Below are 15,828 nucleotides of genomic sequence, written 5' to 3' on the forward strand. Positions count from 1 at the left end.
ACCACTGGGAGTAAGTTTGTGTGAACCACTGGGAGTAAGTTTGTGTGAACCACTGGGAGTAAGTTTGTGTGAACCACTGGGAGTAAGTTTGTGTGAACCACTGGGAGTAAGTTTGTGTGAACCACTGGGAGTAAGTTTGTGCGAACCATTTTTTATTTTTTTTAACCTTTATTTAACCAGGTAGGCCATTTGAGAACAAGTTCTCATTTACAACTGCGACCTGGCCAAGATAAAGCAAAGCAGTGCGACAAAAACAACACAGAGTTACACATGGGATAAACAAACGTACAGTCAATAACACAATAGAAAAATATGTATACAGTGTGTGCAAATGAAGTAAGGAGGTAAGGCAATAAATAGGCCATAGTGGCAAAGTAATTACAATTTAGCAATTAACACTGGAGTGATAGCTGTGCAGATGAGGATGTGCCAGTAGAAATACTGGTGTGCAAAAGAGCAGAAAGACAAAAACAAATATGGGGATGAGGTAGGTAGTTGGATGGGCTATTTAAAGATGGGCTGTGTACAGCTGCAGAAGCTGCTCTGACAGCTGACGCTTTAAGTTAGTGAGGGAGATATAGGTCTCCAACTTCAGTGATTTTTGCAATTTGTTCCAGTCATTGGCAGCAGAGAACTGGAAGGAAAGGCGGACAAATGTGGTGTTCGCTTTGGGGATGACCAGTGAAATATACCTGCTGGAGTGCGTGCTACGGGTGGGTGTTGCTATGGTGACCAGTGAGCTGAGATAAGGTGGAGCTTTACCTAGCAAAGACTTATAGATGACCTGGAGCCAGTGGGTTTGGCGCTGAATATGTAGCGAGGACCAGGCAACGAGAGCATACAGGTCGCAGTGGTGGGTAGTATATGGGGCTTTGGTGACAAATCGGATGGCACTGTGATAGACTACATCCAATTTGCTGAGTAGAGTGTTGGAGGCTATTTTGTAAATGACATCGCCGAAGACAAGGATCGGTAGGATAGTCAGTTTTACGAGGGTATGTTTGGCAGCATGAGTGAAGGATGCTTTGTTGCGAAATAGAAAGCCGATTCTAGATTTAATTTTGGATTAGAGATGCTTAATATGAGTCTGAAAGGAGAGTTTACAGTCTAGCCAGACACCTAGGTATTTATAGTTGTCCACATATTCTAAGTCAGAACCGTCCAGAGTAGTGATGCTAGTCGGGCGGGTGCGGGCAGCGATCGGTTGAAGAGCATGCATTTAGTTTTACTAGCATCTAAGAGCAGTTAGAGGCCACGGAAGGAGTGTTGTATGCCATTGAAGCTCGTTTGGAGGTTTGTTAACACAGTGTCCAAAGAAGGGCCAGATGTATACAGAATGGTGTTGTCTGCGTAGAGGTGGATCAAAGAGTCACCCGCAGCAAGAGCGACATCATTGATGTATACAGAGAAAAGAGTCGGCCCGAGAATTGAACCCTGTGGCACTCCCATAGAGACTGCAAGAGGTCTGGACAACAGGCCCTCCAATTTGACACACTGAACTCTATCTGAGAAGTAGTTAGTGAACCAGGCGAGGCAGTCATTTGAGAAACGAAGGCTTTTGAGTCTGCCGATAAGAATACGGTGATTGACAGAGTCGAAAGCCTTGGCCAGGTCAATGAAGACGGCTGCACAGTACTGTCTGGCGGTTTATGATATCGTTTAGGACCTAAAGTGTGGCTGAGGTACGGTGGGATTCGAAATGGTCGGTGATCTGTTTATTAACTTGGCTTTCGAAGATTTTAGAAAGGCAGGGCAGGATGGATATAGGTCTATAACAGTTTGGGTCTAAGGTGTCACCCCCTTTGAAGAAGGGGATGACTGCGGCAGCTTTCCAATCTTTGGGGATCTCAGACGATACTAAAGAGAGGTTGACCAGGCTAGTAATAGGGGTTGCAACAATTTCGGCAGATCATTTTAGAAAGAGAGGGTCCAGATTGTCTAGCCCAGCTGAATTGTAGGGATCCAGATTTTGCAGCTCTTTCAGAACATCAGCTGTTTGGATTTGGGTGAAGGAGAAGCAGGGGGGGGGGGGGTTGGGCAAGTTGCCGCAGGGGTGCTGAGGTGTTGGCCGGGGTAGGGGTAGCCAGGTGGAAAGCACGGCCAGCCGTGATTTTTTTTAAATTGAAAAATAGATTTATCGGTGGTGACAGTGTTTCCTATCCGCAGTGCAGTGGGCAGCTGGGAGGAGGTGCTCTTATTCTCTCTCTTATTAATCTTTTTGGAATTAGTGCTACAGGAAGTATAACCAGCCAGCTGTATGTTGATAGTGTCGTCGTTCAGCCACGACTCCGTGAAGCATAAGATATTAAAGTTTTGAATGTTCCGTTGGTAGTTTAATCTTGTGCGTAGGTCATCGATTTTATTCTCCAAAGATTGCACGTTTGCTAGCAGAATGGAAGGAAGTAGGGGTTTATTCGATCGGCTACGAATTCTCAGAAGGCAGCCTGCCTGTAACGGCTGTCAATGTCGTTCTCCTCCTCAGACGAGGAGGAGCATGGATCGGACCAAGATGCGGATTGGTAAGTATTCATGATTTAATGGCAAACCAACAAACACTACAATTTAACAAAACAACAAACGTGACTAACCTGACACAGTCCTGTGTGGCCCAAACGCTGACACAGGAACAAACACCCACAAAACACAAGTGAAACCCAGGCTGCCTTAGTATGATTCTCAATCAGGGACAACGATAGACACCTGTCTCTGATTGAGAATCATACCAGGCCGAACACAAAATCCCAACATAGAAATAGAAAACATAGACTGCCCACCCAAAACTCACGCCCTGACCAATAAACACATACAAAACAAGAGAAAACAGGTCAGGAACGTGACATAACCCCCCCCTTAAGGTGCGAACTCCGGGCGCACCAGCACAAAGTCTAGGAGAGGGTCTGGGTGGGCATCTGACCACGGTGGTGGCTCAGGCTCTGGGCGAGGTCCCCATCCCACCATAGTCACTCCCCGCTTCCGTATCCCCCTCCCAATGACCACCCTCCAACTAAACCCACCTAAATGAAGGGGCAGCACCGGGATAAGGGGCAGCAGCTCCGGGATAAGGGGCAGCAGCTCCGGGATAAGGGGCAGCGGGTCCTGGCTGAGGGACTCTGGCGGGTCCTGGCTGAGGGACTCTGGCGGGTCCTGGCTGAGGGACTCTGGCGGGTCCTGGCTGAGGGACTCTGGCGGGTCCTGGCTGAGGGACTCTGGCGGGTCCTGGCTGAGGGACTCTGGCGGGTCCTGGCTGAGGGACTCTGGCGGGTCCTGGCTGAGGGACTCTGGCGGGTCCTGGCTGGACGGCTGGCTCTGGCGGATCCTGGCTGGCGGCTGGCTCTGGCGGATCCTGGCTGGCGGCTGGCTCTGGCGGATCCTGGCTGGCGGCTGGCTCTGGCGGATCCTGGCTGGCGGCTGGCTCTGGCGGATCCTGGCTGGCGGCTGGCTCTGGCGGATCCTGGCTGGCGGCTGGCTCTGGCGGATCCTGGCTGGCGGCTGGCTCTGGCGGATCCTGGCTGGCGGCTGGCTCTGGCGGATCCTGGCTGGCGGCTGGCTCTGGCGGATCCTGGCTGGCGGAAGGCTCTGGCGGATCCTGGCTGGCGGAAGGCTCTGGCGGATCCTGGCTGGCTGGCTCCGGCAGCTCCTGACTGGCTGGCAGCTCCTGGCTGGACGGCTCTGGCTGGTCCTGGCTGGACGGCTCTGGCAGGTCCTGGCTGGACGGCTCTGGCAGGTCCTGGCTGGACGGCTCTGGCAGGTCCTGGCTGGACGGCTCTGGCTGGTCCTGGCTGGACGGCTCTGGCTGGTCCTGGCTGGACGGCTCTGGCTGGTCCTGGCTGGACGGCTCTGGCTGGTCCTGGCTGGACGGCTCTGGCTGGTCCTGGCTGGACGACGGCTCTGCAGGCTCAGTCCAGACGGGTAGTTCATGCGGCGTTGGGCAGACGGGCAGTTCAGGCGCCGCTGGGCAGACAGCCAGCTCTGACCGCTCGGGACAGACGGGCAGCTCTGACAGCTCAGGACAGACGGGCAGTTCTGGGCAGACTGGCAGACCTGTAGGGAGGAGACGGAGAGACAGCCTGGTGCGTGGTATAGGCACTGGCTGCGCTGGAGAGGAGGAAAGCTCTGACAGCGCTGGACAGGTGGGAGCAGCTGGAGAGAGAACCCGGAGAGACAGCCTGGTGCGGGGGGCTGCCACCGGTGGACTGGTACTTGGAGGTGGCACCGGGTATACCGGACCGTGAAGGAGGACACGTGCTCTTGAGCACCGAGCCTGCCCAACCCTACCAGGTTGAATGGTGCCCGTAGCCCTGCCAGTGCGGCGAGGTGGAATAGCCCGCACTGGGCTATGCTGGCGAACCGGGGACACCATCTGTAAGGCTGGTGCCATGTATGCCGGCCCGAGGAGACGCACTGGTGGCCAGATGCGTTGGGCCGGCTTCATGACATCCGGCTCGATGCCCAACCTAGCCCTCCCAGTGCGGCAAGGTGGAATAGCCCGCACTGGGCTAAGCACGCGTACTGGGGACACCGTGCGCTTTACCGCATAACACGGTGTCTGACCAGTACGACGCCCTCTCACTCCACGGTAAGCACGGGGAGTTGGCTCAGGTATCCTACCCGGCTTTGCCACACTCCTCGTGTGCCCCCCCCCCAAGAAATTTTTGGGTCTGACTCTCGGGCTCCCAACCGCGTCGCCGCGCTGCCTCCTCATACCAGCTCCTCTCTGCCTTCGCTGCCTCCAGCTCCGCCTTGGGACGGCGATATTCCCCTGGCTGAGCCCAGGGTCCTTTGCCGTCCAGGATCTCCTCCCATGTCCATTCCTCTTCTCTCCATTGCTTTTGTTCCTGCCGTCCTTCTCCAATCCGCTTGGTCCTGGTTTGGTGGGTGTTTCTGTAACGGCTGTCAATGTCGTTCTCCTCCTCAGACGAGGAGGAGCATGGATCGGACCAAGATGCGGATTGGTAAGTATTCATGATTTAATGGCAAACCAACAAACACTACAATTTAACAAAACAACAAACGTGACTAACCTGACACAGTCCTGTGTGGCCCAAACGCTGACACAGGAACAAACACCCACAAAACACAAGTGAAACCCAGGCTGCCTTAGTATGATTCTCAATCAGGGACAACGATAGACACCTGTCTCTGATTGAGAATCATACCAGGCCGAACACAAAATCCCAACATAGAAATAGAAAACATAGACTGCCCACCCAAAACTCACGCCCTGACCAATAAACACATACAAAACAAGAGAAAACAGGTCAGGAACGTGACACTGCCCTACTGCCCCTTTTTCTCTGCCTCCTCTTCACGCAAATCACGGGGATCTGGGCCTGTTCCCGATAAAGCAGTATATCGTTCGCGTCGGGCTCGTCAGACTCGTTAAAGGCAAAAAAGGATTCTGCCAGTCCGCGGTGAGTAATCGCAGTCCTGATGTCCAGAAGTTATTTTTGGTCATAAGAGACGTAGTGGACTATATAGGGAATAAGGTGCCATTTTAGACACTTTGTCACGTTCCTGACCTGTTTTCTCTTGTTTTGTATGTGTTTATTGGTCAGGGCGTGAGTTTTGGGTGGGCAGTCTATGTTTTCTATTTCTATGTTGGGATTTTGTGTTCGGCCTGGTATGATTCTCAATCAGAGACAGGTGTCTATCGTTGTCCCTGATTGAGAATCATACTAAGGCAGCCTGGGTTTCACTTGTGTTTTGTGGGTGTTTGTTTCCTGTGTCAGCGTTTGGGCCACACAGGACTGTGTCAGGTTAGTCACGTTTGTTGTTTTGTTAATTTGTAGTGTTTGTTGGTTTGCCATTAAATCATGAATACTTACCAATCCGCATCTTGGTCCGATCCATGCTCCTCCTCGTCTGAGGAGGAGAACGACATTGACAGCCGTTACAGAAACACCCACCAAACCAGGACCAAGCGGATTGGAGAAGGACGGCAGGAACAAAAGCAATGGAGAGAAGAGGAATGGACATGGGAGGAGATCCTGGACGGCAAAGGACCCTGGGCTCAGCCAGGGGAATATCGCCGTCCCAAGGCGGAGCTGGAGGCAGCGAAGGCAGAGAGGCGCTGGTATGAGGAGGCAGCGCGGCGACGCGGTTGGGAGCCCGAGAGTCAGACCCAAAAATTTCTTGGGGGGGGGGCACACGAGGAGTGTGGCAAAGCTGGGTAGGATACCTGAGCCAACTCCCCGTGCTTACCGTGGAGTGAGAGGGCGTCGTACTGGTCAGACACCGTGTTATGCGGTAAAGCGCACGGTGTCCCCAGTACGCGTGCTTAGCCCAGTGCGGGCTATTCCACCTTGCCGCACTGGGAGGGCTAGGTTGGGCATCGAGCCGGATGTCATGAAGCCGGCCCAACGCATCTGGCCACCAGTGCGTCTCCTCGGGCCGGCATACATGGCACCAGCCTTACAGATGGTGTCCCCGGTTCGCCAGCATAGCCCAGTGCGGGCTATTCCACCTCGCCGCACTGGCAGGGCTACGGGCACCATTCAACCTGGTAGGGTTGGGCAGGCTCGGTGCTCAAGAGCACGTGTCCTCCTTCACGGTCCGGTATACCCGGTGCCACCTCCAAGTACCAGTCCACCGGTGGCAGCCCCCCGCACCAGGCTGTCTCTCCGGGTTCTCTCTCCAGCTGCTCCCACCTGTCCAGCGCTGTCAGAGCTTTCCTCCTCTCCAGCGCAGCCAGTGCCTATACCACGCACCAGGCTGTCTCTCCGTCTCCTCCCTACAGGTCTGCCAGTCTGCCCAGAACTGCCCGTCTGTCCTGAGCTGTCAGAGCTGCCCGTCTGTCCCGAGCGGTCAGAGCTGGCTGTCTGCCCAGCGGCGCCTGAACTGCCCGTCTGCCCAACGCCGCATGAACTGCCCGTCTGGACTGAGCCTGCAGAGCCGTCGTCCAGCCAGGACCAGCCAGAGCCGTCCAGCCAGGACCAGCCAGAGCCGTCCAGCCAGGACCAGCCAGAGCCGTCCAGCCAGGACCAGCCAGAGCCGTCCAGCCAGGACCAGCCAGAGCCGTCCAGCCAGGACCTGCCAGAGCCGTCCAGCCAGGACCTGCCAGAGCCGTCCAGCCAGGACCAGCCAGAGCCGTCCAGCCAGGACCAGCCAGAGCCGTCCAGCCAGGACCAGCCAGAGCCGTCCAGCCAGGACCAGCCAGAGCCGTCCAGCCAGGACCTGCCAGAGCCGTCCAGCCAGGACCTGCCAGAGCCGTCCAGCCAGGACCAGCCAGAGCCGTCCAGCCAGGAGCTGCCAGCCAGTCAGGAGCTGCCGGAGCCAGCCAGCCAGGATCCGCCAGAGCCTTCCGCCAGCCAGGATCCGCCAGAGCCTTCCGCCAGCCAGGATCCGCCAGAGCCAGCCGCCAGCCAGGATCCGCCAGAGCCAGCCGCCAGCCAGGATCCGCCAGAGCCAGCCGCCAGCCAGGATCCGCCAGAGCCAGCCGCCAGCCAGGATCCGCCAGAGCCAGCCGCCAGCCAGGATCCGCCAGAGCCAGCCGCCAGCCAGGATCCGCCAGAGCCAGCCGCCAGCCAGGATCCGCCAGAGCCAGCCGCCAGCCAGGATCCGCCAGAGCCAGCCGCCAGCCAGGACCCGCCAGAGCCAGCCGCCAGCCAGGACCCGCCAGAGCCAGCCGCCAGCCAGGACCCGCCAGAGCCAGCCGCCAGCCAGGACCCGCCAGAGCCAGCCGCCAGCCAGGACCCGCCAGAGTCCCTCAGCCAGGACCCGCCAGAGTCCCTCAGCCAGGACCCGCCAGAGTCCCTCAGCCAGGACCCGCCAGAGTCCCTCAGCCAGGACCCGCCAGAGTCCCTCAGCCAGGACCCGCCAGAGTCCCTCAGCCCGGAGCTGCTGCCCCTTATCCCGGAGCTGCTGCCCCTTATCCCGGAGCTGCTGCCCCTTATCCCGATGCTGCCCCTTCATTTAGGTGGGTTTAGTTGGAGGGTGGTCATTGGGAGGGGGATACGGAAGCGGGGAGTGACTATGGTGGGGTGGGGACCTCGCCCAGAGCCTGAGCCACCACCGTGGTCAGATGCCCACCCAGACCCTCCCCTAGACTTTGTGCTGGTGCGCCCGGAGTTCGCACCTTAAGGGGGGGGTTATGTCACGTTCCTGACCTGTTTTGTATGTGTTTATTGGTCAGGGCGTGAGTTTTGGGTGGGCAGTCTATGTTTTCTATTTCTATGTTGGGATTTTGTGTTCGGCCTGGTATGATTCTCAATCAGAGACAGGTGTCTATCGTTGTCCCTGATTGAGAATCATACTAAGGCAGCCTGGGTTTCACTTGTGTTTTGTGGGTGTTTGTTTCCTGTGTCAGCGTTTGGGCCACACAGGACTGTGTCAGGTTAGTCACGTTTGTTGTTTTGTTAATTTGTAGTGTTTGTTGGTTTGCCATTAAATCATGAATACTTACCAATCCGCATCTTGGTCCGATCCATGCTCCTCCTCGTCTGAGGAGGAGAACGACATTGACAGCCGTTACACACTTACTGTACTGAGTGGCTGCTCTGGTCTCTTCTCATTGCTCTCTAATTACCAAGTTAAAAGGCTGTCAGTGGTCAGGATGGGTTTTAATAGGTAATGACACCCTGGCTAGTTTTAATCACTCTGTGAGGGTCTGAGGACACCACGAGCAGACGCACACACACCTCCTACATACACATAATACAAGCGCACACAAACACCTAGTTACATTTGACATTTTAGTAATTTAGCAGATGCTCTTATCCAGAGTGACTTACAGGAGCAATTAGGGTCAAGTGCCTTGCTCAAGGGCACATGGACAGATTTTTCACCTTGTCAGCTCGGGGATTCAAAACAGCAACCTTTCGGTTACAGGCCAAATCTTTTAACAGATAGGCTACCTGCTGCTCATATGCATGCAAGCACACATAACCACAATCCACAGCACAAATAATAGTATACAAGATCCGAATTCCAGTCTCAATAGTCAGGACACAGACACACATACATATAGTTACCTGTCGGAGCACAAACGCAGCTACATCAGTGGACTCCCAGTAGGAGGCATGGAAGAGATGAGGCAGTGCCACAGTGGGGAAGGAGGTCAGGACGTCTGGACAGTACAGAGAATAGTCCAACCTCTTAGAGCCCCACCAGCTACTGGAAACTGAGGCAGACGCGCAGAGAGAGAGAGAGAGAGAGAGAGAAACACACAGAAGGGAGATAATTAACACATGCATATCAAGATAAGGTTTTCTTGGAGTTATTTAAAGTGATTTGTGGGTACTAATTGGTATTATTCATCTGGTCTTTTAGCCACCACAATATTAGATTAGCAATAGAAGTAGGTTAATGTGAGGTAAAATCTGGAGAGGCAAAGTTGGGTCTCATGAGTCTGGCTATATCTACCCACTGTAGATAATTGATTAAATAATGTACAAAGCGTAGCCCGAATGTGACCTTTTGTTCTGATTGCTAATGAGCAGTCTCCACCCCCTTCTCTCTCTCTCTATGCCCCCCCTCTCTCTCTATGCATCTTTCTCTCTCTTTCCCTCTTGTTCTCTCTCCACCTCTTTCTCTCTCTCTATCTTTCTCCCGTGCCCTCTATCTCTTGCCTTTCTCTCCCTCTCTGCCTGTCTCTCTTTTGTTCTCTCTCCCACTCACTGTTGGTGATGATACTACTCATCCGGCCCACAGAGCAGAAGGACGTCTCACTGTCCATGCTGGACACACTGGCCCTGCGCCCACTTCCTCCCCTCCCACTGTCTGTTTCAGGGGAAGGGGGCACGGTCGGGGCACCAGGACTGGGCTCTGCCTCCAGGAACACCTCTGGGTGGCTCTGGATACCGTCAGCTAGAGAGTGAGAGGGAGAGGGGGGGAGAGAGAGAGAGAGAGAGAGAGAGAGAGAGAGGTAGGTAGAAAGAGTTAGAGAGAGGGAGAGGGAGAGGGAGAGAGAATCCAATTATATAACAATGAACTAGTAACGTTCTCTGTGAATCAATGCTGTTACATGGTCTAATAGGAGAGTATGTGGTATTGGCTTGTTCTGTGTGTCCCAGAGGAAGGCCTTGGACACACACATTGTCAGGTAATTAGGTTGGGCTTGTAGTGATCCAGGGATTGTGACCGATGGTGATGACCAATCAACACACCAACCCCAGGAGCTGAGAGAGAGAGGTCAGTGAGGGAAACTGTTAACAACTACACTACAGCCCAGATGGACCTAGTTACTCATCACCTTTAACCCTGTATGTTTGGATGGATGTGTTTGTTTTGTCCCCCCACTGTACAAGCATTATTTCCTCTGTAGACCTGTAGATGGAAGGAGGAAACTTGTATTTCCCCTGTGATATATATGGTTGTATCAGAGAACATGGAAATAAAGGATAGTCTCTAAGAGACATGGCATAGTAGTAGCAGATCACATAAATAATATAATTCTTAGAGAGACAAGTGACCACTCCTTCTGTTTAATTATACATTTATGTTGAACTTCACAGGAGCCTCTCTGGAATAAAGAAGGAGGGAGGGAGGGAGGGAGGGAGGGAGAGCAAGAGAAAGAGTGATGAAGAGAAAAGAGAGAGACAGATAGACTACAAGGGAAATGTGTCATTTCCAAGACATGTTGAGCCCAATGTATTTTCTCTTCATCCAACTCAACTCAACTGTTCATTCTACTTGTAATTGTTCCTTTCCCCTTATTTTAGCAAGAGTTGTAATCCCTTTTCTTCTATTTCCTTTCCATTCTATATGTCTGTAATAGCTTGACAATATGTTACCCGTTTCAGGAAACTAGGCGTATGTCACGATTCACTACCTCACAGGAGAACCGTTTGAACAGAAACTTTTTTTGATCAAAATGTTTTTTGGGGCAGAAATGCCTTCTCGAACACGTGAACTTTCATGTGCCTTAATAACAAACTTGCATGCCATCTGTAAATACAAATAAAATTGTTAAATAACGAGCTTAGTTGGTTAAGCCACAGAAAAAGCCAGCAAACTTCCTGCTACCCATGATTGGCTGAGATAATGAGTGGGCTGGACAAGCCGAGAGATGAGTTTGGATTGGTCTGCCATATAGCACACTTCTGTCTATTTGAGCTGGTCAGTTTGTGTAGGTAATCCTGTCTAATGCGGCTTTTTTTTAATGTATCGCATAGTAAAATTTAAGAAAAGACTCATCTATGTAAGTATCCATTTCAATAGAACGTCACTGCAACAACTGTTTCAGAGCACTCTTGTCTGAGTGTGCCAGAGCACAGAACAACTGATGAATTTACCAACACTCAACACCGGTTGAATATGGCCGGTGTCAGTAAACGTTGGCAAAAAAGCGTAATTAAATTGTTACCAGGAGCATAGTTACACTATCTATTTCTAGTCATTTGGCTGTACTTTACAATGAATATTTTTGGCAACTTTTACTTCACTACATTCCGAAAGAAAAAAAATGTAATGTACTTTTTACTCCATACATTTTCCCTGACACCCAAAAGTACTCGTTACATTTTGACAGGAAAATTGTCCAATTCACACACTTATCAAGAGAACATCCCTACTGCATCTGATCTGCTGGACTCTCTAAACACAAATGCTTCATTTGTAAATTATTGCATAATATAAGGATTTTGAAATGATGGTTTATACTTTTACTTTTGATACATAAGTACATTTTAGCAATTCCATGTACTTGTGATACCTACTTTTTAAAACCAAACACTTTAAGACTTTTACTCAAGTAGTATTTTACTAGGTGACTTTTACTTGAGTCATTTTCTATTAAGGTATCTTTACTTTTACTCAAGTATGACAATTTAGTACTTTTTCACCACTGGATGTGGCTGGGGGTTATAGCATTTCTTTGGAAAGACAGTACCGTGCAGTATCGAAGAGCCCTCACTGCTGCTCGATCATCCTACTTTTCCAACTTAATTGAGGAAAATAAGAACAATCCAAAATTTATTTTTGATACTGTTGCAAAGCTAACTAAAAAGCAGCATTCCCCAAGTGAGGATGGCTTTCACTTCAGCAGTAATAAATTCATGAACTTCTTTGAGGAAAAGATCATGATCATTAGAAAGCAAATTACGGACTCCTCTTTAAATCTGCGTATTCCTCCAAAGCTTAGCTGTCCTGAGTCTGCACAACTCTGCCAGGACCTAGGATCAAGATAGACACTTAAGTGTTTTAGTACTATATCTCTTGACACAATGATGAAAATAATCATGGCCTCTAAACCTTCAAGCTGCATACTGGAACCATAATCCAACTAAACTACTGAAAGAGCTGCTTCATGTGCTTGGCCCTCCTATGTTGAACATAATAAACGGCTCTCTATCCACCGGATGTGTACCAAACTCACTAAAAGTGGCAGTAATAAAGCCTCTCTTGAAAAGCCAAACCTTGACCCAGAAAATATAAAAAACTAATCGGCCTATATCGAATCTTCCATTCCTCTCAATTTTTTTTGAAAAAGCTGTTGTGCAGCAACTCACTGCCTTCCTGAAGACAAACAATGTATACGAAATGCTTCAGTCTGGTTTTAGACCCCATCATAGCACTGAGACTGCACTTGTGAAGGTGGTAAATTACCTTTTAATGGCGTCAGACCGAGGCTCTGCATCTGTCCTCGTGCTACTAGACCTTAGTGCTGCCTTTGACACCATCGATCAACCCATTCTTTTGGAGAGACTGGAAACCCAAATTGGTCTACACGGACAAGTTCTGGCCTGGTTTAGATCTTATCTGTCGGAAAGATATCAGTTTGTCTCTGTGAATGGTTTGTCCTCTGACAAATCAACTGTACATTTCGGTGTTCCTCAAGGTTCCGTTTTAGGACCACTATTGTTTTCACTATATATTTTACCTCTTGGGGATGTCATTCAAAAACATAATGTTAACTTTCACTGCTATGCGGATGACACAGCTGTACATTTCAATGAAACATGGTGAAGCCCCAAAATTGCCCTCGCTAGAAGCCTGTGTTTCAGACATAAGGAAGTGGATGGCTGAAAATGTCTACTTTTAAACTCGGACAAAACAGAGATGCTTGTTCTAGGTCCCAAGAAACAAAGAGGTCTTCTGTTAAATCTGACAATTAATCTTAAAGGTTGTACAGTCGTCTCAAATAAAACTGTGAAGGACCTCGGCGTTACTCTGGACCCTGATCTCTCATTTGCCGAACATATCAAGACTGTTTCAAGGACAGCTTTTTTCCATCTACGTAACATTGCAAAAATCTGAAACTTTCTGTCCAAAAATGATGCAGAAAAATGTATCCATGCTTTTGTTACTTCTAGGTTAGACTACTGCAATGCTCTACTTTCCGGCTACCCGGACAAAGCACTAAATAAACTTCATTTAGTGCTAAATACGGCTGCTAGAATCCTGACTAGAACCAAGACATTTGATCATATTACTCCAGTGCTAGCTTCCCTACACTGGCTTCCTGTTAAGGCAAGGGCTGATTTCAAGGTTTTACTGTTAACCTATAAAGCGTTACATGGGCTTGCTCCTACCTATCTTTCCGAGTTGTTCCTGCCGTACATACCTACACGTACGCTACGGTCACAAGACGCAGGCCTCCTAATTGTCCCTAGAATTTCTAAGCAAACAGCTGGAGGCAGGGCTTTCTCCTATAGATCTCCATTTTTATGGAATGGTCTGCCTACCCATGTGAGAGACGCAGACTCGGTCTCAACCTTTAACTCTTTACTGAAGACTTACCTCTTCAGTAGGTCATATGATTGAGTGTAGTCTGGCCCAGGAGTGTGAAGGTGAACGGAAAGGCTCTGGAGCAACGAACTACCCTTGCTGTCTCTGCCTGGCCGGTTCCCCTCTCTCCACTTGGATTCTCTGCCTCTAACCCTATTACAGGGGCTGAGTCACTGGCTTACTGGTGCTCTTTCATGCCGTCCCTAGGAGGGGTGCGTCACTTGAGTGGGTTGAGTTACTGACGTGATCTTCCTGTCTGGGTTGGTGCCCCCCCTTGGTTTGTGCTGTGGTGGAGATCTTTGTGGGCTATACTCGGCCTTGTCTCAGGATTGTAAGTTGGTGGTTGAAGGTATCCCTCTAGTGGTGCGGGGGCTGTGCTTTGGCAAAGTGGGTGGGGTTATATCCTTCCTATTTGGCCCGGTCCGGGGGTATCATCGGATGGGGCCACAGTGTCTCCTGACCCCTCCTGTCTCAGCCTCCAGTATTTATGCTGCAGTAGTTTATGTGTCGGGGGGTTAGGGTCAGTTGGTTATATCTGGAGTACTTCTCCTGTCTTATCCGGTGTCCTGTGTGAATTTAAGTATGCTCTCTCTAATTCTCTCCTTCTCTCTTTCTTTCTCTCTCTCGGAGGACCTGAGCCCTAGGACCATGCGTCAGGACTACCGGGCATGATGACTCCTTGCTGTCCCCAGTCCACCTGGCCTTGCTGCTGTTCCAGTTTCAACTGTTCTGCCCGCGGCTATGGAACCCTGACCTGTCCACCGGACGTGCTACCTGTCCCAGACCTGCTGTTTTCAACTCTCTAGAGACCGCAGGAGCGGTAGAGATACTCTTAATGATCGGCTATGAAAAGCCAACTGACATTTACTCCTGATTATTATTTGACCATGCTGGTCATTTATGAACATTTGAACATCTTGGCCATGTTCTGTTATAATCTCCACCCGGCACAGGCAGAAGAGAAGAAGGCCACCCCTCATAGCCTGGTTCCTCTCTAGGTTTCTTCCTAGGTTTTGGCCTTTCTAGGGAGTTTTTCCTAGCCACCGTGCTTCTACACCTGCATTGCTTGCTGTTTGGGGTTTTAGGCTGGGTTTCTGTACAGCACTTCGAGATATTAGCTGATGTACGAAGGGCTATATAAAATAAACTTGATTTGATTTGATTTCACATGACCCATCAATTTAGACAAGTGTGTCTGGGTAAGTGTCATCTAATATTTATAAAATATTTTTATCTGGACACTTTCTGTTTACCTGGAATTTTTCCTTATTGTAGGCTACTACTTTTACCACTTTTAGTCTTAATCTTTACTACACTACTCACTGTTTAGCACATGAGATGGGTGGGGCTGGCTTAAGAGGGTGTGAATAATGCTGAATGGGTGTTGACAAAGGAGAGCTCTCCAGTAGGTACCAAAACATTCAAAGGCCATTTTCTCAAAAGTGAGTTTAAAAGTTTATCAACTTTCAGAGCAGAATTACTTTCCCATTGTTCCTCAAAAATGCAGTGTATGATAACATTTTGTAGCTCTGAGTCTCTACTTTTATCCAATGTAAAAAAAAATGTGGCTACATAAGACCGATTTCAGCCGGTTGGTCACATATGCTCTCTTTCTCTGGCAGTATGATAACTAGGGCTCAGGTCTGGTTGGCATGGTTACAGTTCAGTGTTGTTGTTTATAGTCATACAATCTGTAGTATAGGCTATCTGAGTGCATCAATATTGTTCCAATCAATTCTCCAGCTCTGGCAACATTATCATTAGCCTTCTGTAACAACTATGCTATGGTGTACTGTACTGTAGACAGAAAGAGGGAGGGGAAGGACAAAGACAGTGAATTGAATGTAAAAAAATAAATAAGAAAAATAAGAAGAAAAGCATCGACATAACAATATCCATAAAAGCAAACCAATAACAATATCCAACTTTGTGTCTCCCAAATGGCACCCTATTCACTATATAGTGCACTACTTTTGATCAAGGTCGTGATCAAAAGTAATGCAATATAGGGAATAGGGTCCCATTTGAGATGCAGACACAGTCTGTTGTCGGTCTGTCCTCTGTCTCAGTTATATGTAAGACACTTGCCGTATAGCATGGTAATCTCTCTCATTACATTTAACATTGACTGACTGTTCCTCTGAAAGGAACAGACAGTCTGAG

At 49.9% G+C, this 15,828-nt stretch overlaps 1 protein-coding gene across 1 annotated transcript in view; it reads right to left on the minus strand.

Annotated features, from left to right (window-relative positions):
* Positions 1-15,828, minus strand: part of LOC120018538 (membrane-associated phosphatidylinositol transfer protein 3-like) — a 158,360-nt gene that overhangs the window by 19,212 nt on the left and 123,320 nt on the right. The window contains exons 12-13 of the mRNA XM_038961758.1: positions 9,616-9,804; positions 8,970-9,118 (exon numbers count right to left, since the gene is read on the minus strand). Of these exons, the coding sequence (XP_038817686.1) occupies positions 8,970-9,118; positions 9,616-9,804 (338 nt within the window). The remainder of the gene's footprint in view (positions 1-8,969; positions 9,119-9,615; positions 9,805-15,828) is intronic.

This window comes from Salvelinus namaycush, chromosome 23 (genome assembly GCF_016432855.1).
Source record: "Salvelinus namaycush isolate Seneca chromosome 23, SaNama_1.0, whole genome shotgun sequence".
Lineage (NCBI taxonomy): Eukaryota > Metazoa > Chordata > Actinopteri > Salmoniformes > Salmonidae > Salvelinus > Salvelinus namaycush.